The 26,641-nt window shown below is 45.1% G+C and overlaps 1 protein-coding gene across 3 annotated transcripts in view; it reads left to right on the forward strand.

Moving 5' to 3' along the window:
* Positions 1 to 26,641, forward strand: part of C9orf72 (C9orf72-SMCR8 complex subunit) — a 53,349-nt gene that overhangs the window by 9,035 nt on the left and 17,673 nt on the right. For all 3 annotated transcript variants that reach the window (XM_040417175.1, XM_040417174.1, XM_040417173.1), the window contains exons 3-6: positions 6,369 to 6,464; positions 9,974 to 10,038; positions 12,586 to 12,658; positions 20,611 to 20,727. In XM_040417175.1, coding sequence (XP_040273109.1) covers positions 6,369 to 6,464; positions 9,974 to 10,038; positions 12,586 to 12,658; positions 20,611 to 20,727 — 351 coding nt within the window. The remainder of the gene's footprint in view (positions 1 to 6,368; positions 6,465 to 9,973; positions 10,039 to 12,585; positions 12,659 to 20,610; positions 20,728 to 26,641) is intronic.

A 26,641-nucleotide genomic window follows, 5' to 3' on the forward strand; every position in this document is an offset into this window, starting at 1 on the left:
ATTGCGCTGCTGTCAGATTACACGCAAGTCGGTGTATGCGGCGCTGCAAGACGAGATTTCTCCTCTGCAGTAAAAGATATGTTTGCCGAGGCATATGAGCGGAGGAGGTGGCGGTGTTCATATACTTTGGCAAACACTTTGTATATATAAAAAAAAAAATCCCGGCAATGATTTATTCATCCACATCGATTGATGTGAATGGAGAAATCTGGTTTGCCAGGGCATACGAGCTGAAGTGGGTATGGATGTTGGGCGGAGCTCCTATGTCCTGGCAGACGCCTTTCCCCTCCTTTTTCTTTTTTTGGCAGAGATTTTTTCATCCACATTGATCGATGCGAATGAAGAAATCTGTGCCGTTCATTTTTTTCTTTCAGCCCAGAGGCTGAACGGAAAAAAAAAATCTCATTACCCGTATGCTTAATATAAGGAGAATAGCAGAAACTCCTAATGCTGGGCATACATGTAATGATTGCGGAGACCCTCAAATGCCAGGGCAGTACAAACACCCCACAAATAACACCATTTTGGAAAGAAGACACCCCAAGGTATTCGCTGAGGGGCATATTGAGTCCATGAAAGATTGAAATTTTTGTCCCAAGTTAGCGGAAAGGGAGACTTTGTGAGAACAAAATCAAAAAAATCAATTTCCGCTAACTTGTGCCAAAATTTTTTTTTTTCAATGAACTCGCAATGCCCCTCATTGAATACCTTGGGGTGTCTTCTTTCCACAATGGGGTCACATGTGGGGTATTTATACTGCCCTGGCATTTTAGGGGCCCCAAAGCGTGAGAAGAAGTCTGGTATCCAAATGTCTAAAAATGCCCTCCTAAAAGGAATTTGGGCCCCTTTGCCCACCTAGGCTGCAAAAAAGTGTCACACATCTGGTATCTCCGTACTCAGGAGAAGGTGGGGAATGTGTTTTGGGGTGTCATTTTACATATACCCATGCTGGGTGAGAGAAATATCTTGGCAAAAGACAACTTTTCCCATTTTTTTTATACAAAGTTGGCATTTGACCAAGATATTTATCTCACCCAGCATGGGTATATGTAAAAAGACACCCCAAAACACATTCCTCAACTTCTCCTGAGTACGGAGATACCAGATGTGTGACACTTTTTTGCAGCCTAGGTGGGCAAAGGGGCCCACATTCCAAAGAGCACCTTTCGGATTTCACAGGTCATTTACCTACTTACCACACATTAGGGCCCCTGGAAAATGCCAGGGCAGTATAACTAACTACCCCACAAGTGACCCCATTTTGGAAAGAAGACACCCCAAGGTATTCCGTGAGGGGCATGGCAAGTTCCTAGAATTTTTTATTTTTTGTCACAAGTTAGTGGAAAATGATGATTTTTTTTTTCATACAAAGTCTTATATTCCACTAACTTGTGACAAAAAATAAAAACTTCCATGAACTCACTATGCCCATCAGCGAATACCTTGGGGTCTCTTCTTTCCAAAATGGGGTCACTTGTGGGGTAGTTATACTGCCCTGGCATTCTAGGGGCCCAAATGTGTGGTAAGGAGTTTGAAATCAAATTCAGTAAAAAATGACCTGTGAAATCCGAAAGGTGCTCTTTGGAATATGGGCCCCTTTGCCCACCTAGGCTGCAAAAAAGTGTCACGCATCTGGTATCTCCGTACTCAGGAGAAGGTGGGGAATGTGTTTTGGGGTGTCATTTTACATATACCCATGCTGGGTGAGAGAAATATCTTGGCAAAAGACAACTTTTCCCATTTTTTTATACAAAGTTGGCATTTGACCAAGATATTTATCTCACCCAGCATGGGTATATGTAAAAAGACACCCCAAAACACATTCCTCAACTTCTCCTGAATACAGAGATACCAAATGTGTGACACTTTTTTGCAGCCTAGGTGGGCAAAGGGGCCCATATTCCAAAGAGCACCTTTCGGATTTCACAGGTCATTTTTTACTGAATTTGATTTCAAACTCCTTACCACACATTTGGGCCCCTAGAATGCCAGGGCAGTATAACTACCCCACAAGTGACCCCATTTTGGAAAGAAGAGACCCCAAGGTATTCGCTGATGGGCATAGTGAGTTCATGGAAGTTTTTATTTTTTGTCACAAGTTAGTGGAATATGAGACTTTGTATGAAAAAAAAAAAAAATCATCATTTTCCACTAACTTGTGACAAAAAATAAAAAATTCTAGGAACTCGCCATGCCCCTCACGGAATACCTTGGGGTGTCTTCTTTCCAAAATGGGGTCACTTGTGGGGTAGTTATACTGCCCTGGCATTCTAGGGGCCCAAATGTGTGGTAAGGAGTTTGAAATCAAATTCTGTAAAAAATGACCTGTGAAATCCGAAAGGTGCTCTTTGGAATATGGGCCCCTTTGCCCACCTAGGCTGCAAAAAAGTGTCACACATCTGGTATCTCTGTATTCAGGAGAAGTTTAGGAATGTGTTTTGGGGTGTCATTTTACATATACCCATGCTGGGTGAGATAAATATCTTGGTCAAATGCCAACTTTGTATAAAAAAATGGGAAAAGTTGTCTTTTGCCAAGATATTTCTCTCACCCAGCATGGGTATATATAAAATGACACCCCAAAACACATTCCCCACCTTCTCCTGAGTACGGAGATACCAGATGTGTGACACTTTTTTGCAGCCTAGGTGGGCAAAGGGGTCCATATTCCAAAGAGCACCTTTCGGATTTCACAGGTCATTTTTTACAGAATTTGATTTCAAACTCCTTACCACACATTTGGGCCCCTAGAATGCCAGGGCAGTATAACTACCCCACAAGTGACCCCATTTTGGAAAGAAGAGACCCCAAGGTATTCGCTGATGGGCATAGTGAGTTCATGGAAGTTTTTATTTTTTGTCACAAGTTAGTGGAATATGAGACTTTGTAAGAAAAAGAAAAAAAATCATCATTTTCCACTAACTTGTGACAAAAAATAAAAAGTTCTATGAACTCACTATGCCCATCAGCGAATACCTTAGGGTGTGTACTTTCCGAAATGGGGTCATTTGTGGGGTGTTTGTACTGTCTGGGCATTGTAGAACCTCAGGAAACATGACAGGTGCTCAGAAAGTCAGAGCTGCTTCAAAAAGCGGAAATTCACATTTTTGTACCATAGTTTGTAAATGCTATAACTTTTACCCAAACCATTTTTTTTTTTTACCCAAACATTTTTTTTTTATCAAAGACATGTAGAACAATAAATTTAGAGCAAAATTTATATATGGATGTCGTTTTTTTTTGCAAAATTTTACAACTGAAAGTGAAAAATGACATTTTTTTGCAAAAAAATCGTTAAATTTCGATTAATAACAAAAAAAGTAAAAATGTCAGCAGCAAAGAAATACCACCAAATGAAAGCTCTATTAGTGAGAAGAAAAGGAGGTAAAATTCATTTGGGTGGTAAGTTGCATGACCGAGCAATAAACGGTGAAAGTAGTGTAGGTCAGAAGTGTAAAAAGTGGCCTGGTCTTTCAGGGTGTTTAAGCACTGGGGGCTGAGGTGGTTAAAGGGGTTTTCCAAGATTTTTATACTGATGACCTATCTTCAGAATAGGTCATCAGTTTCTGATCGGTGGTAGCGGACACCCGGGTCCCCCTCTGATCAGCTGTTTGAGAAGGCAGCGGCACTCGCAGTAGCACCATGGTCTTCACCAAGCTCAGCTCCGCACGTTGTACAGAAGCTGTGTGCGGTATTGCAGCTCAGCCCCGCTCACTTCCATTAGGCCGAGTTACGCCTAGTTCATGTGACCGATTAACGTGACGTCACGAAGATTGCAGTTCTACTGCGAGCGCCGGTGCCTTCTCATACAGCTGATCGGTGGGGGTCTTGGGTGTCGGATCAGATACTGATATTCTATCTAGAGAATAGATTATCAGTTATAAAATCTTGGAAAACTTTAAAGGGGTTTTCTCATCTCAGACAATGGGGGCATATCACTAGGATATGCCCCCATTGTCTTATAGGTGCGGGTCCCACCTCTGGGACCCGCACCTATATCAAGAACAGAGCCCCGAAAGTGAAGGAGAGTGCACTGTGCATGCGCAGCCGCCCTCCATTCATTTCTATGGGGCCGCCAAAAATAGCCGAGCACTGGCTCGGCTATTGCCGTCTGCCCCATAGAAATGAATGGGAGCATGGGCCGCGCATGCGCGGCACGCTCTTGTTCAGTTCTATGGGAGAGGCGGATTGCGCTTGGTGGTGGACGGACCCCGGGAAATCTGGGGTCCTCCAGCCACCAGGGCTGTGGAGTCGGTAGATAAATGGTCCGACTCCGACTCCTCAGTTTTTGGTACTTCCGACTGCGACTCCTCTGTATTTAATATGCAAATGTATTTTATACATTCCTTGAAGGAAAGAAAGGCAACATACATGTCATTACCACAGGACTACTGGCTAGGAAGCTGCTGCCTTCTCCTTTGTGTGCTGATCTTCTGCTGAAGATAGGGCAGTGGGAGGATCCAGGAAGGGGCATTTATTGTAAAACATGATTTCCCTAGTAGAATCCCATAGTCATGTTTAAAGTTTAAGCGAACAATCTGAGTTTACAAGTTTTTATAGCCTTAGCTGAAGGACAGCAGTCTTTCAAATGGTTTACAGCTTCAGTCTTGAACTATTGACTATCCATTCCCTTCACTTATACAAGTGTCTAGTCCTGCAAAAAACACATTTACTTAATCAGTTATCAGTGAGAGGCTAGGTTAACCATGGGCGTTGCGTTCCCTGTAACAGCGGAACACAACACAATGGAAAGTATAAGTATTGCCGCTCCTTAACTGTGCGTTGCGTGCCATATAGTAAAGCATGCTTCTACATGGTCACTTAACGTGTTTGTTGTGCAGTAACGTGACGCACTGCATGCATTGGCCTTTATTCTTACAGTAGAGAAGTACCGTATTTTTCACAAAAGTGGGGGAAAAATAGCAGTGCGTCTTATGGGGGCGAATGCTGCGACCGTCCGGTGAATAGGCTGAGAGGGAGGAGGGGCTGGGGGCCGGCATCTGTTTCTGTAATGGCAGCGGGGCCCGGTGCAGTCACTGTATTCTACTACACCGGGCCCCGCTCACTGTAGTATACGGTAATCATATCTAACTTGTGGGTATTGTTAAAGTATTCCAATCATCTTAAATCTAGCGCTGTACTACTTACTACTAACTTCTTGGCAGTCAGGAGGCTGGGGTGGGCGCAGCTCACTACGTCACGCGACTGCTCCGCCCACTTTAAGAATGAAGCAGGCATCGGGCCCCGCTGCCATTACAGAAACAGATGCTGGCCCCCATTCACTACACATGGACACTGTTATGGGGGGGATCTGTGGATGACACATAAGATAAGATGCTATATATGTGTCATCCACAGATGCCCCCACAATGATCCTCCATAACAGTGCCACCCACAGATGCCCCCCATAACAGTGCCACCCAAAGATGTTCCCCATAACATACGGTAATTAATTATAACTTTTTGTGAATTGGGACATTTAAACTTGCGTTTTTTTATTCCAATTTAAATCTAGTAGGAGTCAGAGTCGGTTCATTTTTTGCCGACTCTGACTCCAGGTACCCAAAATTGCCTCCGACTCCTCAACTCCGACTCCACAGCGCTCCCTGCTCCTTTCTCGATATAGGTGCAAAGGGGGCATATCCTAGCTGGAAGGGGGGGGGGGATTTGACAAACCCTGTACACCAATTTACAAAAGTCACATATTTTTATATAACACTTAGGCTGCATTCACACGTCCGTGGTGTGTTGCGGACCCGCAAATTGCGGGTCCGCAACACACCAGCCCGGCACCCCCATAGAAATGCCTATTCTTGTCCGCAAGCTGCGGACAAGAATAGGACATGCTCTATCTTTTTGCGGACCTAAAGATCGGGGCCGCGCTCTGCAGATGCGGACAGCACACTGTGTGCTGTCCGCATCCATTCCGTCCCCATAGAGAATGAATGGGTCCGCAAAATTGCGGAACGGATGTGGTCCCATTTTGCGGACGTGTGAATGGAGCCTTATTTAGTGCAAAATTTTTAGACCTTTTTTTTTTTTTTTTGCCACTCTTGAGGAAACTAGGTGGATCTTCGGAGACCAAAAACGTACTATAATGGTCATCAGACCGTGCAATAAATTATAGCTCAAAGCTACGCCATCTCTTAGATTGTGTAGATTGATTTTCTGTTGGGTAGACTCCCAGAAAAATGCGGTAAATTTATTAAGAGGCCTGCAACTTATGCAAATATAATGTACATAGCTCACAAGAATCTTATCTTTCACATAAGGAAAAATAATTCAGCGGATGCCTTTTTCTGCTTTCATATTCTATTCTGTGGTTGTAACGTGGTGTCACTTCCCACTCCTTCCATCTCTTTGTGCAGGGCCAGAGCATCATTTCCATGTTGACTGGAGAAGTCATCCCTATTATGGAGCTGCTGTCATCTATGAAGTCGCATGGCGTTCCTGAAGAAATAGATGTAAGCCTTTAAACCCGGCTGTTTGAGGAAAAAGTCTCCAAATCCATCTGTCAGTTCGATGATTAATGTATTCTGGTGTCACTGCGTACATTTGTCATTCCTTAGGAAGCTCTGGGGAATATAGCTCTTTGCCGCCCTCTGCTTTGTCTGCTGTGATGTGGGAAACCTGCAAAAAATATGAGCTTCTTGCTCTGGTAAATAGTGTGTGTGTGTATATACATTATATATGGACAAAAGTATTGGGACACACTTCTTAATCAATGAATTCAGGTGTTTAATTCTGCACCATTGCCACAGGTGTATAAAATCCAGCCATTAGCCGTGAACGAATGGGTTATTCCAAAGAGCTCTCTGATTTTCAGCATGGTCCTGTAGTAGGATGTCACCATTGTAACAAGTCGGACTGAAATTTATTCCCACTGTCAGCTATGAGTGGTATTAGTATAAAGCGAAATCATCCACCCCCTTTGCATGGGGATGAATGATCATTATCGTGATCATTCGTCCCCATGTAGATTCATTATTTGTTGACATCTCATCTTGATTTACACAGGGCAATGTGCTGCTCACAATTGATAATTTTTGGAGACACATGAAAGATGCTTTCATCTGACAGACATTTGCTTGTTTGTCAGGGGATTGGTGGCATCAGCCTCAGGGAACGAACTGCGCATGTGCTAGCTCGCACATTGCGATATTTCAGCGCCCTAGCTTTGTGACGTCGGGGAGAAAGGAGAAGATTCAGAGGATACGGGCTCCTTCACAGTGGGCGTGGCTGGGCTCAGAGTCAGAATCCTGGACTCCTCTCTGAAGCATGGAGGAGACAGGACTCATCTAAGGTTCTAATATATATATATTAATATATATATAATATATATATATATATCTCTCTGGAACCCGCTCTGCCATGAAAGGAAGACAACACTGCACTAATTCACACTCAGTAAGAGTGTGTCGCTGCTTAGTCTACAGAGGGTTAATTGCCAAACCCCTCAATTATACTTCAGGTCAGGAAAAAGTAAATGGTTAGACCCGCGCTGATTGCCTTTTGCATATGTATAAAATCGTGTTTTTTTTTTGACACAATAAAAGCACACAGAGCTATGGGGACTGGATATTGCGGATGTGCTAGCGGCCATCTAGCAACCCATGTCCTCAGCTCTATACACAAAATCCCGGTGACAGGTTCCCTTTAAATGGGCCAATTACTGAGAATGAGGGTTCGTTCCTGATAACTGGTGCAATCATCAGCCTGAGTTAAAGGACCTTAAGGGGCACTTATGCCCTTTAGTTTTAGTGACCATGGGGTCTCACAAACCTGCACAGTTAAAAACCTCTGACATATAACCTGATATTCACTGATAATACTATTGCATGCCTAATATTTGGAATAGTATTTTACCTGCCGACAGCCAGGGAGACACATGTGAGAGGTTCAGGAACCTAGTGATGCATTTACACGAACCGACAGAGCAGGCAGTGGTCGGGAAGGAAGTGTGCATTGCATGCTTGTCAGAGGAGGTGAGAGCTGCCTTTACATGCAGCAATCGCCTCCACTCTATGGGGACGAGCGATGGCTACTGCAGTCACTTGTCCCTATATAGATTCATAGGAGCACATTTATTAAGACCGGCATTTTAGGTGCCGACCTCCATAACTTCAGCGGTTCCACGGCCGCTTCTAAATGTAAGACTGCTCCCTTTCTGTCTTACATTTTAGACCGTTTTCTACGCCTAAAACAGGCGTAGAAAATGGTAAATGAGATAGGCCTGCCGACCCATCCCCACCCGCGCCACACCCACTTTTCTTTTAGACCTGGCATGAGCAGGGAAAAGTCGCAGATTGCTGCTCAATCTGCACCAGAAATACGTCGCGTATAGGCGTATTTCTGTTTCATAAATGACCCCCTTAGTTTCTGGGCAGCAGTTCATTCTGTGTAAACAGTGATGGGGAACGAGCATTCATATGGACATTTGTGCCCAATAACAGTCCTGTGTAGAGGGACCATAAGGTAGACTTCAAACAATTCCTTGGAGAACACTGCTTTAAGGCCTTCTATACTTGTTTTTTATGGCATAGTCATGTCCACAAAGGCATCTTTACTGTCTGTTATCAGATTACAGTGGAGGAGATTGCTGCATGTAAATGCAGCTCTCACCAACCACCTCTGATAAGCAGGCAATGATCAGGAAGAAAGAGTTCCTGTGCCATTATTTGGGTATTCGCATAGATCAGTTATCTCTTATATACATCTGGACAAACCATATTCGAATACCTTATCTACAATAATACAAAACAGAATGAGGGTCAGATCGGTGACCTGATGCAGATGAGCGCAGCATTTCCTAGAAAGAGTCTTGGATATTGTAGGATCAATCAGGATCCGTAGAGGCAAAAAAAAACATCAATCATGGTCTGATCCACATACACTGCTCTTCTCAGTGCCCTCATTTATACTGACATACACTTGCTGGTGTAATGTGCTACGCTCTGTGTGTTTTCCACAAATAATTTTAGAATGACATAAATAGGTCATGCTGGTTCCAGGGGAAGTCCTCCAAAAGTGATCTCCTGACATAAGAGCTTGGCAGAAAATCGCAGATGTATTAATCGTGGTTTCTGTACTTGGATTCTATGAACGGGGTTTCAAGAAACCACAGTGTAAAAATCCACCACAGATTCTAGGCATGCCGCAGATTTTCAAATCCCCAACGTGTCCTATCTTGGAAATGCTGCAGTTCTTATTTGTTGCAATCCGTGGCTCAGTCCACAATGCAGTCAGCAATGAGACCTGCAGGCTTCACTGTAGTTTGTTAATCTACATATGTGTGAAACCAGCCTGTGTGAGATCAGACCTCCGCTTAAGGGTCCATTCACACATCCGTAGTGCATTGAGCAATACACCTGGCTGGCACCCCCATAGAAATGCCTATTGAATAGGACATGTTGTGGGGTTTTTTTTCCGGAGCCGCGGACCAGAAGATCGGCGGCGCGCTCCAGAGATGCGGATGCGGAGAGCACATAGTGTGCTCTCCGCATCCATTCCGTCACCAGAGAGAATGAATGGGTCCGCACCCGTTCCGCAATTTGCGGAACGGATGCGGACCCATTATTACGGGCGTGTGAATGGAGCCCAGTCCTGGAGAGCAATGTTCAAGAGGTGAGTGCTACTGCACCTTCATTCCATGCTGACACTCTACCAATGTGTTCTTCAGAGGCTCCTGTGGGATATGTTGTTGGATGTCCTCTTTAAATTTTATATCGTGTGGTTAGAATTTTGGGAAGTTATAGGACTTTTTCATAAAAAAATCATTCATGCTTTAAGTGAAGGGGTTGCCAATAACCAAAAGTCAGGTGAGGTCACTGAGCACCAAAGGCTGGTTGATGTTCTAAACTGTTTTCCATCTTCATCCTGGTAAATGTTGGCATGAACTCCAGTGTCCGCCATCTCTCTACCATTCTAGACTATGGTGCCTTATCCTATTCATCCTTTTGATTTCATTTTCTAGATTGCCACAACAGTTCTCAACGATGACGATATTGGTGACAGCTGCCATGAAGGCTTTCTAAGCAAGTATGTATTACCGATGATTTTCTTTGCTTTCTATGAACGTAGGCATTGTTTTGCTGGAGGCAACGTGTGCGTACAGAAGACCTCTCTGTGAAGTTATCTTCTTAGCCACCGTTCACGTCTTGCTCACTTTAGTTGCTTCCTTTAAATCTCCCTTGGAGCAGGAAGCAATTACTTTATTTTATGCAAAAATGTCTGTTCTCTCCCCTTGTTCAGAGTATGCATTGTGATATCCTGTGCCTTTCTTTCTTTTGCTTTTTTATCAATAGTTCATCGATTTTCATGGTTGTGTAGAATAGGAGGTGTCAGGTTCTAGTGTAGGATGAGTGAATGAACACAGTAGGTGTCATGATGTGGAATCTAACCGCTATGAGAAGCCATGTAGATAAAGCTTTATAAATGAAGAAAGCTCCAGGAAGAGTGGATATATTTCCCCAGCATTTAACTGTACTGTAGTTTAAGTGGAGCGCTCCCGGCTGCTCCGTCTACGTTCCCTCCAGATGCTTCCCACTAATTGTTCTGTAGTGACTGCAGGAGCGTTATGTACTAATCTGGGAACAGTGCTGCATCAGTTCTAGCGGGCTTCAATATTGTTACCAGTGGGAGCAGTCTATCAAAGGGACCCTAACACTAAATTTGGGGCCACTTACCGCCAGCAGATCTGTGTATAGCTGGGGTGTAGCTTTCCAAATATGCCCCTGTCACAACCTGTTGGCATTATGAAGATAGGTGTACTCTCCTCAGCATCTTCTGCACATTGTGCATGCCAAAGCCACGTACTCTTGGGGTCATCTCCGGTACTAGATGAATTATTTTACTACTCCATTCTGAACCAGACTGGTGTGTGAGGGGAATCTAGACCTCAGCTGCATAAAGACATGGGGGCTCACTTACTTTCATACTTGGGGCAGAGGATTCCGGCAGGCAGTTCCGTCTCTGGAACTGCCAGTCGGATCCGGTAAAACGTATGCAAACTGATGGCATTTGTCAGACTGATCCGGATGCGGATCCGTCTGACAAATGCATTGAAATGCCGGATCAGTCTCTCTGGTGTCATCCGGAAAAACGGATCAGGTATAAAAAATGTTTGCATTGTGCAGACCGGAATGCCGGATCCTTTATGCCGGAACACTTAAAGGGTTTCTACCACTTCGTTTTCACATAATTAGCTGTCAGACACTAGCGATCCGCTAGTGTCTGCTCTACCAAACAATCCTAATATAATTGCTTTTGGTGCAGCCTTTTCGCTAAAAGAAGAACTTATATCTATATGCTAATGAGCCTCTAGGCGTCATTAGCACCTAGAGGCTCGGTCTACCTTCACAAAATGCCGCCGCCCAGCGCGTCCCTCCAGCCCGCCCATCTCCTCCGGAATGCGATCCTCCCTGTGAGCCAGCGGACGAATTCTCGCGCATGCGCCGTGCGCGTCTGTATTCGGCGCATGCGCAGTGAATGTCTGACCGCTTCCCTGCTCAGACATCTCCACTGCGCCTGCGCCGATGAAGTCATAGTGCTCCGAGGAACAGGCGCAATGGAGATGTCTGTGCAGAAAGCGGCCAGACATTCACTGCGCATGCGCCGAATACAGACGCGCACGGCGCATGCGCGAGAATTCGTCCGCTGGCTCACAGGGAGGATCGCATTCCGGAGGAGATGGGCGGGCTGGAGGGACGCGCTGGGCGGCGGCATTTTGTGAAGGTAGACCGAGCCTCTAGGTGCTAATGACGCCCCCATAGCACCTAGAGGCTCATTAGCATATCAATATAAGTTCTTCTTTTAGCGAAACGGGTGCACCAAAAGCGATTATATTAGGATTGTTTGGTAGAGCAGACACTAGCGGATCGCTAGTGTCTGACAGCTAATTATGTGAAAACGAAGTGGTAGAAACCCTTTAATGACGGATCCGGCACTAATACACTTCAATGTAAATTAATACCGGATCCAGCATTCCGGCAAGTGATCAGTTTTTTTGGCCGGAGATAAAACCGTAGCATGCTGCGGTATTATCTCCGTCCTGAAATGGCAAAAAGACTGAACTGAAGACATCCTGATGCATCCTGAACGGATTACTCTCCATTCAGAATGCATAGGGATATAACTGATCAGTTCTTTTCCGGTAGTGAGTCCCTAGGACGGAACTCGGCACTGGAAAAGAATAACGCAAGTGTGAAAGTACCCTAACTAAGACAAAATAGACAAAACAGATTACAGTCCTATTATGGGACTTTTTAAGTCTTAGATGGTTGCACTTCTTTAACAAGTGATAAAATACTTCTTTTTTTTTTTTTCTTTTTTTTTCTTTTTTTTTTTTTTTTTTTCTTTTGCCACAGGGAGCATTTCAGACTTCATTTACAAGGTGTTTTTGCTATTAGTACTGAAAATAGTAGTGTAAATGAAGGCATTGCTTAGAAGCGTGGCATTATTCATAAATCGTGTATCATGAGTAGCTTAGAAATAGCTTTAATTAGATAGGGCGCACTGTGAAGTCGAGCAAATGTCGCTGTACATTTAAATACCAATTGAACATCTGTTCTGTTCTTTCATTGACAGTGCCATCAGCTCACATCTGCAGACGTGCGGCTGCTCTGTGGTGGTGGGTAGCAGTGCAGAGAAAGTAAATAAGGTAATGGACTCAAATATCCCCCACACATGTCCATTTGGCTAATAATGAGTGATTCCAAACAGACTAAGGCCTAGTTCACACGAACGTATAGTTTTTTGCGGTCCGTTTTTCACGTATCCGTTGTTCCGTTTTTGAGTTCCGTTGTGTGAACTCTCCGGTCCATGTTATTACTGTTACAGTTGATCCTATACAAGCAGCTAGCTTTACTGTTGACCTTTTGGGTTCAGTTCCGGCAATGTTCTTTCAGAAACGTACAGGCTCCCTTACAAAGGACTACTTTTCAGTCTGAAACACCTGGCTCTTATTAAAACGATGGGGCAGATTTACTAATCTTGTCTAAGATTTAGGCAGTGCAAACAGTCATCCTAAAATGTGCAGACTTATCAGAGTGTTGGTAACATTCTGTGCACCTGGTAGCCTATGTCACATGGCCTGCTATAGGTGGGGCTCGCAGCCTCCTCCTACCCTCCCATTGTGTTAGTGATCTTACAATGGAGGTATGTGGGAGTTTGGCTGTGAGTCGGACCTTGGCACCTATCGGACAGTGTTCACACACTATAGGTAGGTTCCGCGCTACACTGAGATACCTTGGTGGTGTGCACGCGCTCCGATATGTTCCTGACAGGAATATATTGGCTAAAATCTCATTTTTTAACTTCCGTGTGAGGGTTTAGCCTTGTATTGTCAGTTGCATACTATTGTGGTGCACCTTTTGCAGTGATTTATGTATTTGTATATTTTCATCCACACACTATTCTATCTTGTGTAGGATGTTTATGTGGTGTATGTGGTCCGCTGCCGGCATCCTCCATTGTATGCATTTTTGCTGGGGATTGCCGTTTGCAACAGATCACATGAGGAATTGCTCCCCTGGTTATAAATACGCTACAGTATTTGGGGTTTGAGCATTTCCTCCCAGTTAGGCCACTTTATTGTGTGATTTTACTTTTTTTTTTTTTTTTTTTTTTTTTGACTTCTCAGAGTGGCTGAGGCTAGGTGATAAATCCTGGCACTGCTTTACAAGGTCTAATCTAACTTTATACCACCTATTAGTTGGCATATAATCTCTCCATCTACAACCACGCACTCTTTCTCATCAAGCCACGTCCCATTGTCGAGCATGCTGGAAAACGTGTCCAAGATCCGTCTAAATGTGGTATAAGGCATGTCCGCTAAAATTCTTTACAATAACACTATTTTAAAAAAATGTCTCCACTCCAAAGTGAGTCTGCGATATACATGCAGCTCCATGTGCACAGGGATACGTAATGAACATGGATGGCTTTCCGTGCCTCTCATCCCAGTACTGATGGATAAGGTCTTGGAGGAACAATCCATTTTCCGGCCAATTATCAGGGACGGCAACAGTGTGCTGTCTTTTACTCGAAGACCAATGCACTTGACTGAATTAGTCTTACAGGAAAATCGGAGCTGTAGAACTCATGTAAATTGACCCATTGACTTTAATGGGTTAGTATTCAGTCCAGGTACATTTTAAGTAACCATTTAGTTTGGTGGCACATTACCTTCTACATCTGGAAATTATATGATCATTACCTATGTAACAAATTGAGAGATTTCTCTTCCTGGAAATTTTTACGTAGCGTCGGGAGTTAAACATACCCTTTCATAAAAGACAAATGTTTCATGTACTTTCATTAGCTTTGGACTTTTGTTTGACCAGGTGATGAACCTCTTGCATACTGGACGGCAGTCTGGCTGTGTAGAAATGTCCCGAAAACGTTATCCCTTTGAGAAGGCCGCCCCTTCTAGAGCAGATCTTGCTGGGACAGTTTGTTTCCCCGTTGTGTGTGTATATTGGCCTTTTCTTTGAGAAAACCACCCACTTAGAAGTCCATTTTTCACTGCAATTTTGGGTGGTTCATCTCAGAGTGTTCACTGTATTCCAATTGCCTTATTTTCAGGCCTATCTGCTATTTCTAAAGTCATTTTTAGAATGCACTTCAAATCTGCAGGATCTATCTGCATGAGAACAGACCACTCGGGATGATGTGGTGATTGGACATATTGCTAGCTACTATTGAAGATGGAAAAAAACTGCATTTTCAGACTACAAAATGTGTTGTTAAAAATGTCGAGGAATTTAATTTCTTTACAGAATTATTATTGGACCAGGCACTCCAGCTTATAAACGGAGCGATTCTAATTATTTTATAGCAGGGAATTGCACATAATACAATTATTTAACCTGATTTTAAAGAAAGATTTACACATCCCGAACATCAGGCCGATTATCGGAATGAACGCTCATTCCCGATAATCTGCCTGTCTAAATATGCTGCAGATCACCCGATGAATGAGCGAAACGCATGTTTATCGGGGGAAGTGATCGGAGATGCGGACACCTCAATCATTATTCCCAGGCAGCAGATCATGCTGTCTAAATAGCACTGCCCAGGAGCAATGATTTTGTATGGGGCAGCAACGATCCCTCGTCCTCCTACTGTGGAGGTGATCGCTGCATGTAAATACAGTGCTTCACCTCCACTTAACGAGCAGCTGACTGTCCTTCCCAACAGTCCGCTTCTCCAAGCTATCTGTGAATTCAATTTGTCCTATGTAAACACAAAGACTTGAAGGGATTCTACAGGCTATTCTATATGGATGACCTATCCTCAGGATAGGTCATCAATATCAGATCGGCAAGGGTCTGACACCTGGCATCCCCGCCAATCAACTATACGAGGAGACGGCGTGCACAGTGCGCACATGCTGTCTCCCTTCTCTCTTCCTGCTCGCTGCTGCTTTGCCATAGACAGCAGAGGTGAGCAGGAAGGGAGATGGAGCGTGCGCCATGTCCTCATACAGCTGATTGGCGGGGGGTCGGACCCCCACCAATCTGATATTGATGACCTATCCTGAGGATAGGTCATCAATATAGCATAGCCCAGAAAACCCATTTAATTTCAACAAACATTGCATAAATAATAGTCAAAACAAACAATGCAACGAGAGGCGGAGGTGCAGTGGTGCTCTGAGGAGTTAGGCCGGTGCAGCGGTGCTCTGATGGGCTAGGCCAGCCCTCAGTACTCAGAGCGCCTCATTTAGATGTAACTAAAACTAAGAATGTCTCAGAATCGGTAATACTAATTTGGTCATACCAGGCAGTAAGCTTGGTTGAATACGGTTGATTATAGTGACAAATGCACTTTAAAGGGAACCTGTCATCAACTTGCTGACCTCACTGTGGGCAGCATAAATTACTGACAGAAATTCTGTTTTCAGCGGTGTGTCACTCATGAGCTAAAAGTAAGTGGTTGCTGAGAACCAGCATCATAATCATTGCAGCCCAGGCCTTGAAAAGAGTCAAATCTACCTGAGAAGAGTCCTGGTTATTCATAATCTCCTGCACTCTCACCCATCTGCTGATGATTGGCAGTTTTCTCCTAGAGAGAAAGGGAGAAAACTAGGTAGAAGACTGTCCGTCATCAGCAGGTGGGTGAGGAGAGCAGGAATTTATGAATAACCAGGACTCTTCTCAGGTGGCCGGGACTCTTTCCCAGGCCCAGTCTGTAATGATTGTGATGTTGGTTCTCGGCAACCATTTACTTTTAACTTATAAACGACAGACCGCTGATATCAACTCACCTGTCTCTACTTTATTATACTGCCGTTAGTATGGGCAGCATAAAGGTGATGACGGGTTCCCTTTAAGACTACCTAGACACTATGCAGGTTACGCACTGCTTTTCCACATGGATTCTCGTGCACAAAAACTGCAGTGTAATACAGTACCAGCAACATGGACGAGATGAGAGAAATCTTATGTAGACTTTGCTTTTTTCCTTCTGTGCGGAAATTGACTTGCCATGCAGATGTTGACATCCACAGCGGATTTCACCCTTTTCAGTGGAAGGGCGAGACCTGCGTGAAAACCAAATCAAATCCGCACCAAAAGCTGCAAGTGAAACCCGAGATCTGTGGATTTTCCCTTAGTAAATCTGCACCGGTGAGCAGGTATCCTTAGTATACAGTATGTGTGGCATATGATCTAAGCAGCTCCAGATGTTTGTTTCTATGTATCCACAGTCGGAATACCTTTTATCCAGCCATCTCCTGTAATGACTACAAGTAGTGCACTCACACTGTCAAAACTACTTGAAGTCTTTCAGACTATAAAAAAATGAAAAGCAATTGATCTCCCATAATCCCCTCACTTCCTCTAAAGCATTTCAGTCCTTTTCATGTGTGATAATCCTCTTGCAGTGCAGTATAGCGCCAGAATAGTGTTACAGCATGGGGCAGACCTGACTTGAGGAAGTTGAAATACTATACAATATCAGTAACAGTAAATATCTCAGCAGCAGACACACATTCTCACACACTGCGCTTTTGGACTAGAAGACACACACTTATAGTCTGCAGTGGGGGTAGTCCAGCTGACTGCTCCCTTAAAGGGGTTATCCAAGAGTAAGACAGACCTCCACAGTGGAGATCATACTTATGTGGTGCCCGCCATGGAGTTTGGTGTCTAATGCTCCCCATCCGTCCGTTCTCCCTGCCATGCTGAGATCAACATCTGTCGACAGGGGGGAGCGTGGCCGCTGCAGCCAGTCACAATCTGTAGCGGAGGCCTGCTCTGCTTGTGTAATGTGACTAGTTACTCATACAGTGTTTTGCTGGGTCATTGACAGTGGCAGACCACGCAGCTGCTATGGGGTCTGTGGGGACAGGGGCCCCGGGCGCTGCAACCTAGCTGTGCAGAGTAGAAGATATCAGGTGGAGAAAGACCTGTCTGACATGTGACCAGTGCAGCGAAGTGGTGAAGGACCTAGGTGATGGCACAATGTGAGGAGGCAGAGCTTCTGTGTTGTGGGCGATTGAGAGGTTAGTGGTTTCTCTTCCTCTAAGGCCTCGTTCATATTTCAGTGTCCATCTAAAGTCCGTGGAAAATGTGTCTGTTTTAAGCCTCATGCAGACGTCCATGGAACACGGTCCATGAGATACCAGACCTGCATTGCAGGAGCGCATGGCGTCATAGCAACCAATGACGCTGTGCGCTCTTGCCATGCCAGTCTGGTATCTCACAGACCGCGTTCCACGGACATCTGCATGAGGCTTTATCTGTGAAGATGTTTGTGATTAATCCATATTTGGTCTCTGTGTGCCATCCACATTCCATGGACACCTCTCAGCTGAAAATGAATTTCCAGAGCACTTCCTACCAATGCTCCTTGAAGAACCACAAACAGAACACAGATGCCATCCATGTTGTGTCTCGGACTTTAATGGCCGTGTCTGGTCTGCATCACAGACCAAAGTAGTGCATGCTTCCATGATTTTCCTACTGACCCACAGTCTGTGGAAAACCGCTGATGTGTGAACAAACACATTAAAATGAATGGGTACACCCGCTGTCCGTGGAGAACATGGACAGTACACGTCTGTGATTCACTGAAGTGTGAATGAGGCCTAACTTCTAATGTCTTATGATGTAAAAATATCATATCCATGCTGGGAGTTGTAGTTCTTTCCTATTATATCCCTCCCCATGAAATGTCCACTAATGCCCTATAATAACAGTTGGGACATGCTGGTAGCTTTAGTTCTCTCCCCCTATGTGCCTCTCTCTGTCCCATTATGCCCTATAATAAGTCTAGACATGTTGGCAGTGGTAGTTCTCTCTTCTTATACCCCTCTCCCTATAATGTCTACTGATGCCTCATAATAACAGTCTGGACGTGCTAGGAGTTTTAGTTCTCTCCTTTTAACCCCCTCCATGTACTTAGACTTGTAGTTCTCTTGTCGCTATTATGATGATCTGCAGCATCTGAGGTTTGTATTTGGCTTTGTTCCCATCTGCGCTAGTAACTTTATGTTCTGCCCGGTCATAGGAGCACAACAACGAAAATCACGGTAGTGCTGGATCTGGCACATCATGGACAACCCCCAACGGATACCACTGACTGAGATCTGATAGGTTTCCATCATTGATCCTGGCAGGCAGCAAAATTTTGTCCAGTATTAATGACCTGATCTGCGAAAGAGGCTCTTAGCACGGATGTGTTCAAAGCCTTATGTGTTCTGTAGCAGATTATGATGATTTGCAGGCGCCGAGGAGTGTATTATGAGGTTCTGCAACAGTCTGTAATAGGTGGCCAAGATACAGTGTGTCATTTAATGTATTATGTGTATGCTGCAGAGCTGTGTGCATAATGTCATGCTCATGAAGAAAAAAATGCCCAAAAAAAATAAAAAATCTAGTAGAATAAGAAGCATGGCGGGACACCCGTGGAGCAATGACAGGAGACACATTTACTTTGGTTTTGTTACAGTGGTAAGCTGATCACACACACTAAGGTAAACAGGAGCTCCTGTAAACTTTTAATCCAATCTACGCTATATTTTTTTATTTTTTTCATTTTGCATGTTTAATACTCATCCTAAACAGCGGGTACTTCCCGCATTAGGACAAGCATTCTCGTCCTGCAATTAGTCCCGTCCCCCACATGCACCACCGCAATCACCTGCTGTATCCGCTAAGTTTAAAACAAGTGTTTTTTAACAATAAAAAATTCTAAAGTTTCAAGTTAAAAAAATAAAGCGCCCTTTTCCATCATGAAGCCATGTGCAATAAAAAAAAGACATCTTTGGTATCACCGTGTCCGTAATGACCTGCTCTATAAAAATTTCACCGATGTTCCCTGTCAGATAAACGCCTTTAAAAATAAAAATATTGTCAAAATAGTCTTTTTTTTTTTTTTTTTTTTTTTTTTTTTTTTTTTTTGACGGGTCAAATCAGTCAGTACACCCTTTTAATAAATTCCTTTAGGGGTGTAATTTCTAAAATGGGTTCACTTTTTCAGGGTTTCCACTCTATGGGTAACTTGGGGTCTCTTTGCTGCCTACAGGGAAAATAGACTAAAATGGAAAGTCTACAAAAAATGGGAAATGTTAAAAATTCACTTCCATTTTCATTTAATTCTTGTGAAACATGTAAAGTGTTAATAAATCATTTGTAAAATCAGTTTTGAATAATTTGAGGAGTATAGTTTCTAAAATGGGGCCCTTAAGAAAGTTGGTTTTGGAAATTTTCTTCGTTTTAGCGCTTCGAAAATTCTTAGCCTTCTAACATACTAAAAAAATAAAATGACCTTTACAAAATGATTCCAACATAAAGTAGACATATGGGGAATGTTAATTAATAACTAGTTTGAGGTATCACTAAGCTGATTTTTCCAAATTTTGCATACATTTGGGTTGTTTTTCTAAATAAAGGTGAAACCTATTGACTCAAATTTACCACTAACCTGAAGTACGATGTGTTACGAGAAAACAATGTCAGAATCGTTTGGATAAGTAAAAGCATTCTAAAGTTCTTCTTACTACATAAAGTGATACGTCAGATATGCAAAATTTGGCTTAGTCCTTAAGGTGAAAATTGGCTGTGTCTTTAAAGGTGTATTCCCATGTTAGACAATGGGGGCATATCGCTAGGATATGCCCCCATTGTCTGATAGGTGCGGGTCCCACCGCTGGGACCCGCACCTATTTCGAGAACGGAGCGGGGAGCGCTGTGGCTGGAGGACCCCAGATTTCCTGGGGTCCGTCCACCACCAAGCGCTAATCCCCGCCTCTCCTATAGAAGTGAATGGGAGCGTGCCGCTTATGCGTGGCCCTTGGTCCCATTAATTTCTATGGGGCAGATGGCAATAGCCGAGCCAGTGCTCAGATATTTTTGGCGGCCCCATAGAAATGAATGGAGGGTGGCTGCGCATGCGCAGTGCGCTCTCCTTCACTTTCAGGGCTCCGTTCTTGATATAGGTGCGGGTCCCAGTGGTGGGACCCGCACCTATAAGACCATGGGGGCATATCCTAGCGATATGCCCCCATGTCTGAGATGAGAAAACCCCTTTAAGGGGTTAAGGTAATTAAGTTTGGATACGTTGATGCATTAACCATCATAATTTTTCTTTTCTCCTTTGGTTAAGATGGTAAAGACGTTGTGCTTATTTCTATCTCCGACCGACCGTAAATGCTCCCGACTTTGTAAAGCTGAGTCTTCGTTCAAGTATGAATCTGGGCTGTCCGTACAAGGACTGCTAAAGGTTAGTCGATATAGACTTGCATGTATCACTGCAGAAATCAAAAGGTTGTAGTCTGTTGCTCTTCACTGGCTGATGAGTTGACTTGTCCTGATTCACAGATCCATATGAAAAGGCATCCTTGATATGTTCCATAAAGGGGTTATACCATCTCAGACATTGCTAGGATATGCCCCTAATGGCTGATAGGTGCGGGTCCCACCTCTGCATGCGTGGACACCCTCCATTCATGCCTACGGGAGCACCGAAAATAGCCGAGCACTTATCAGACATTGGGGGCATATCCTATTGGTTTGCCCCCATTGTCTGAGATGGTACAACCCCTTTAACACAGACTATTTTGAATGCAGTTGTTGGCCTGTATGTCCACATAGGTCCATGATCCATGAGTCAGAGACCAAAGTGCATGCCCTGGGATTGGTCTGTGGAAACACAGAAGTGTGACTAACATAGTTTACCTCTATGGGTCTGTGCGATGTACATGTGCAACCCTTTACAAATGTAAATTACCGTGTTTTTTGCATTATAAGACTACCCTGATATGACACACCTAGGTTTTAGAGGAGGAAAAAAATATTTTTCATTAGACTTTAGAACAGACCCCGAATCTTCATCAGACACCATCAGAGTTAAAATAAATAAATGATCTTACCTCTCCTGCTCCACCGCCACTCTGCACATCCAGCCACTTGTCCTGCACTCACCGCTCCCTGTTCTTCTTTGGGCCCGCTCTGTTCTGTGACCTGACTGTGTACAACATCAGGTCATAGTGCACACACTACATCCTGACGCTATACACAGTCGGACACAATGCAGTGTGCCGCCTGGAGGAAATACAGTGAGTACAGGCAGCGCTATGCTCACCGCTCCTCATGCCTCCTGCTTCCTAGTCAGCACTTCTATAATAGAAGCACTCATTAGTGTTTGCTTTATAAGACTTGCTGCCATTTTTTTCCCAAAAAAGTGTGTCTTGTAAAGTGGAAAATACGGTACGTGTGTGTGTGAATCAGGCCTTAGGTCACACATGTATTGTTGCTTGATGCACCTTCTGCAGTAGGTTAGAGCAGACAACTTAAGCCTTATTCACACGTCAGTGTTTTGGTCAGTGATTTTCATCAGTGATTGTGAGCCAAAACCAGGAGTGGAGCCTCCACAGACATAAGGTATAAGGGAAAGATCTGCTCCTGTTCTATGTAAAGAGCCGCACCTGGTTTTGGCTCACAAGCACTGATGGAAATCACTGACGTGTGAATGAGGCATTAGACTTTTTCAGTTCAACACACCTAGAACCTAGAATATTTCAGGCCCGGGGGAATGGAGAGCTTAGTGTTTTTTAGAGCGGCAGCTGGTTTTGGCTCACAATTACTGATGGGAATCACTAAGGGCTGTTTCACACGAGCGGATGCCGTGCGTGACATCCGCTCCGTGAATGACAGCCAAGACCCGATGCAGACTGCAGAAGCACGGAGCATTAACATGACTGATAATGCTCCGAGCCTCTCTGATCTCTTTACTACGAAATCACAGTGACAACTTTATCTCATTGTGATTTCGTAGTAAAGAGATCACAGAGAGGCTCGGAGCATTATCAGTCATGTTAATGCTCCGTGCTTCTGCAGTCTGCATCTGGTCTTGGCTGTCATTCACGGAGCGGATGTCACGCACGGCATCCGTTCGTGTGAAACAGCCCTAAGGGTACTTTCACACTTGCGGCAGAGGAATCCGGCAGGCAGTTCAGTCGATGGAGCTGCCTGCCGGATTGGCAAAACATATGCCAACTGATTGCATTTTAAGACTGATCACGATCCTGATCAGTCTTACAAATGCATTGAAATGCCGGATCCGTCTTTCCAGTGTCATCCGGAAAAACGGATCGGGCATTTTATTTTTTTCACCTTTTTTTTCGGTCTGCGCAGACCAGAAGGACGGATCTGGCATTCCGGTATTTTGAATGCTGGATCCGGCACTAATACATTCCTATGGGGAAAAAATGCCGCCATTCCGGCAAGTATTCTGTTTTTTGGGCCAGAGATATAACCGTAGCATGCTGCGGTATTATCTCCATCCTGAACAGTCAAAAAGACTGAACTGATGCATCCTGAACGGATTACTCTCCATTCAGAATGCATGGGGATATAACTGATCAGTTCTTTTCTGGTATAGAGCCCCTGTGACGGAACTCAATGCCGGAAAAGAAAAACGCAAGTGTGAAAGTACCCTAACTGAACACTGACTATGTGAATAAGGCCTTATTTAGGTACTGTTTATTTTAATGCTTTCCAACTATAAACTATTAAAAAAAAAAATAATTATCTCCCCACCTTCCAGGTACCATAATCTTTAGGCCTCTTTCACACGAACGATACGGATTGGCTCCGGATGCGTTCAGTGAAACTGGCACTATTTTGCAAGCAAGTTTTGTCTGCGATTGCGTTCAGTTTTTTCAGCGCGGGTGCAATGCATTTTGATGCGTTTTTCACGCGCGTGATAAAAAAACTGAACGTTTACATACAACATCTCCTAGCAACCATCAGTGAAAAACGCATTGCATCCGCACTTAGTGCCTATACTAGGATGGGCACAGAATGTTCCAGACCATTGCTTAACAGGTGTGTGTTGTGTGGCAATAGCAAATTATCTGATATGTGGCCTTGAACCTGAATCTAACTTAGGCCTCTTTCACACAAGCGAGTTTTCCGTGCGGGTGCAATGCGTGATGTGAACACATAGCACCCGCACTAAATCCTGACTCATTCATTTCAATGGGTCAGTTCTGCGTTGTGTGAAAATCGCAGCATGTTCTATAGTCTGCATTTTTCACGCAGCCCTGGCCCCATAGAAGTGAAAGGGGCTTCAGTGAAAAACGCATTGCATCCAGAAGCAAGTGTGGGTGCGATGTGTTTTTCACTGATGGTTGCTAGGAGATGTTGTTTGTAAACCTTTAGTTTTTTTTATCACGCTCGTGAAAAACGCATCAAAACGCATTGCACCCGCACGGAAGAAACTGAACAACTGAACACAATTGCAGACAAAACTGAGTGAACTTGCTTGCAAAATGGTGTGAGTTTCACTAAACGCATTCTGGGCCAATCTGTCAACGCTCGTAGCGAACAACAGAATAATGGAATTGCTGTATCCTGCATGTGTCAGTATTTTGTCCCCCAGAATCCCAGCATTCATGCCGGACAACCAGTAAATCCCATTACTGTGAATGCAATTCCAGTATTCTGTCCTTTGCAGAAACAGAATACTGTAAATGTAAATGCTAGTAAGGTCAACCCTTATGTTTATTATTTTATTTATGTTTATATATAAAATAGCGAAAGGGGATAATTTGAATACTTTTCGTGTGTATATATATATATATATATATATATATATATATATATATATATATATATATAATTTTGTGGACGTGGCTAAAATACGACCTTGGGCAGCGCGCCTGCCTAGAACCTAAACCGGCTGGTGTGTGCCTGGAGCCGGGTACGAGAGCAGCCTAAAAGGGGGCAAAAAGGAAATTAACATAGTTAAGGTACAAGACTTTATTACCTTATAATACCAATGACCAAAACGCCTGCAAAAAATCTCCACCTGTGGGTTAGGTATGTATCTGGTGAAGCAAGACTAACGCCACCTTCCCATCTTTCGGATGACATGGGTGGGGACCCCATGCCGGGAAGCCGCTCCAATGCGGAAGGAATGGCCGGATATAGCACCGGGGTCAAACCCCAAGCCAGCAGCAACCGTGCGGATGTGGCTGATGAACTGCGCCGCGGTGAGAGCGCCATCGAGATGTGATAGTAGAGGGCTGTGAGGTGGAGCATCCTGGAGGGCGAGCATGAGCTGGCCAAACACCTGTACCGGGCACCATTTATTACTAGTCGGGAAAAACTGAACCTCCACCGGGGGGCCTGTTTGACTAGTCTTGGTGGAAATTAACTTCAGCGTGTAATGGTCTAGATTCCGCACCAGCTGTTCTCTGTGCAGACTGCACCGCCCTGCCGTACTGCAAGTGAACTCGCCTGGCCTAAGGAAGCTGTAAAAGCCCAAATACATGGCAACTTTAAAGACCAAGCTGGAGAAGGGCCCAAAAGGAGCACCATCCCGGGCAGAAGACAATCTCCGGAACATCTCCCCAGTGACGCCCTGTCTGCGGGACAGGGGATTGGGCCTACCCTTCTGGACCCCTCGCAAGGTGGCCTTAATCGCGTGCGCAGAAAAAATGGACCCGCCCCCTGGGTTGCGGAGCATGGTGTGCTGTTGGACGCCCGCCAGGTACAACTTAATGGTATTGTAGGAGAGGTGTAACTGGTGGTGACAATGGGCAATGAAGGCCATGATGAAAGGAATGTCCACCAGGCCACCCTGCGGGTGCAGACGCAAAAGCTCCTGGAAGGTTCTCCGGCCTGAAAGATAGTTCCTGGCCGTACTGGGGGCGAGGGACTGCTGCGCCAGGTCGTTTGCCGAAGAGACGAGCATGCCTAGTCCATTGTCGGGGGAACTGAAAGCCGGGGTGGGATATCTGAGCTGCTCGGCCTCTGGCATGACCTGAAAAAAGAGTGTGAAATTAAACCGGGATAGTGCGTCAGCTGCCACATTTTGCTGACCCGGAATGTGGCTACAATGCACATGAAAGTTGTGTGACATGGCCAGCCAAACCAGCTGGCGCAATAGTGCCATGATTTTGGGGGACTTGGCCCTGCCCTTGGCTAAGATGTCGACCAAGGCCTGGTTGTCTGTCACGAACATCACTGGCAAGTTAGCCCAGAGGTGACCCCATGCCTGGGCTGCTGCAACGATTGGGTACAACTCCAACAGGGAGGAGGTGCGGATGGACTCGGCCTCCTCTAGGATAGAAGTGGGCCAACGGTCCGCTAGCCAACGGGGACCCCAAATAGCCGCGTAGCCGCAGGATGCAGCAGCGTCCGAAAAAATTGTCGGGCAGGAGGGACACCAAGGAGACGCCGTTCCATCGGGACAGGAACAATTCCCACATGGCCAGGTCTGCCATGGCCTGGCCGTCCAACCGGATGACGCTGTCCTGCTCGGGTGCTGAGGGAAGAAGCTGGAGCAAAATTGAGCCGCCCCAGAAGAGATTGCAACTCGACTCTAGTGAGGCACCCCGTGGAAGCCGCCTGGGAAATGACCTCCCGACACTGAGCGAGTTTCTCTTCCGGGAGGCTGGCCTGCAATAGAACCGAATCCAGGACGATGCCCAGGAATGAGACCCTCGTGGCGGGACCCTCAGTCTTTGACTCCGCGGCCGGAACAGCCAGCCTGGCGAACATCTCCAGGAGGACGGTGAGAATGCCAGACCCGCCCTGCGGGTCCTCCACGACTAGAGAGTCATCGGGGTAGTGGGTGACTGACCGGAGGCCCCTGTGATGGACCAAGATCCAATGTAGCGCCTTGGCCAGTTGGTCGAATAACCAGGGGCTACTCTTCAAACGTGAGTCTGTTGGCGAAAAAATACTGCCCGGCCCACTCAATGCCGTAGAACTGCCACAACTGAGGTTGGATGGGAAGGAGCTTAAACGCATCGGCGATGTCCACCTTTGCCAACCAAGCGCCCTTACCATGCAACAGGATGGCCTGAATTGCGTCGTCCACTGAGGAGTAACGCATGGCAAATTCCTCCGAGGGAATCGGGGAATTAAGGCTAGGGATTCCGGAAACATGAGGGGCGGACAGGTCATAATCAACCTTTTTTTATTGGTATTTTTCTTCGATACTAAGCCGATGGGGTTGATTCACCATGAAGAAAACGGGATGAGCGGGAAAGGGCCTATGAGAAACCCTTTAGCCACTTCCGACTGGAGCAACTCGCTAGTTGCTGGAGGGTCCAGGGTGGCCGACAGCAGATTCCTGCCTTCCCAGGGAACCTGTGGCAGCGTGATGAGCCCTGTGTGGAACC

This window comes from Bufo bufo, chromosome 2, assembly GCF_905171765.1.
Source record: "Bufo bufo chromosome 2, aBufBuf1.1, whole genome shotgun sequence".
Lineage (NCBI taxonomy): Eukaryota > Metazoa > Chordata > Amphibia > Anura > Bufonidae > Bufo > Bufo bufo.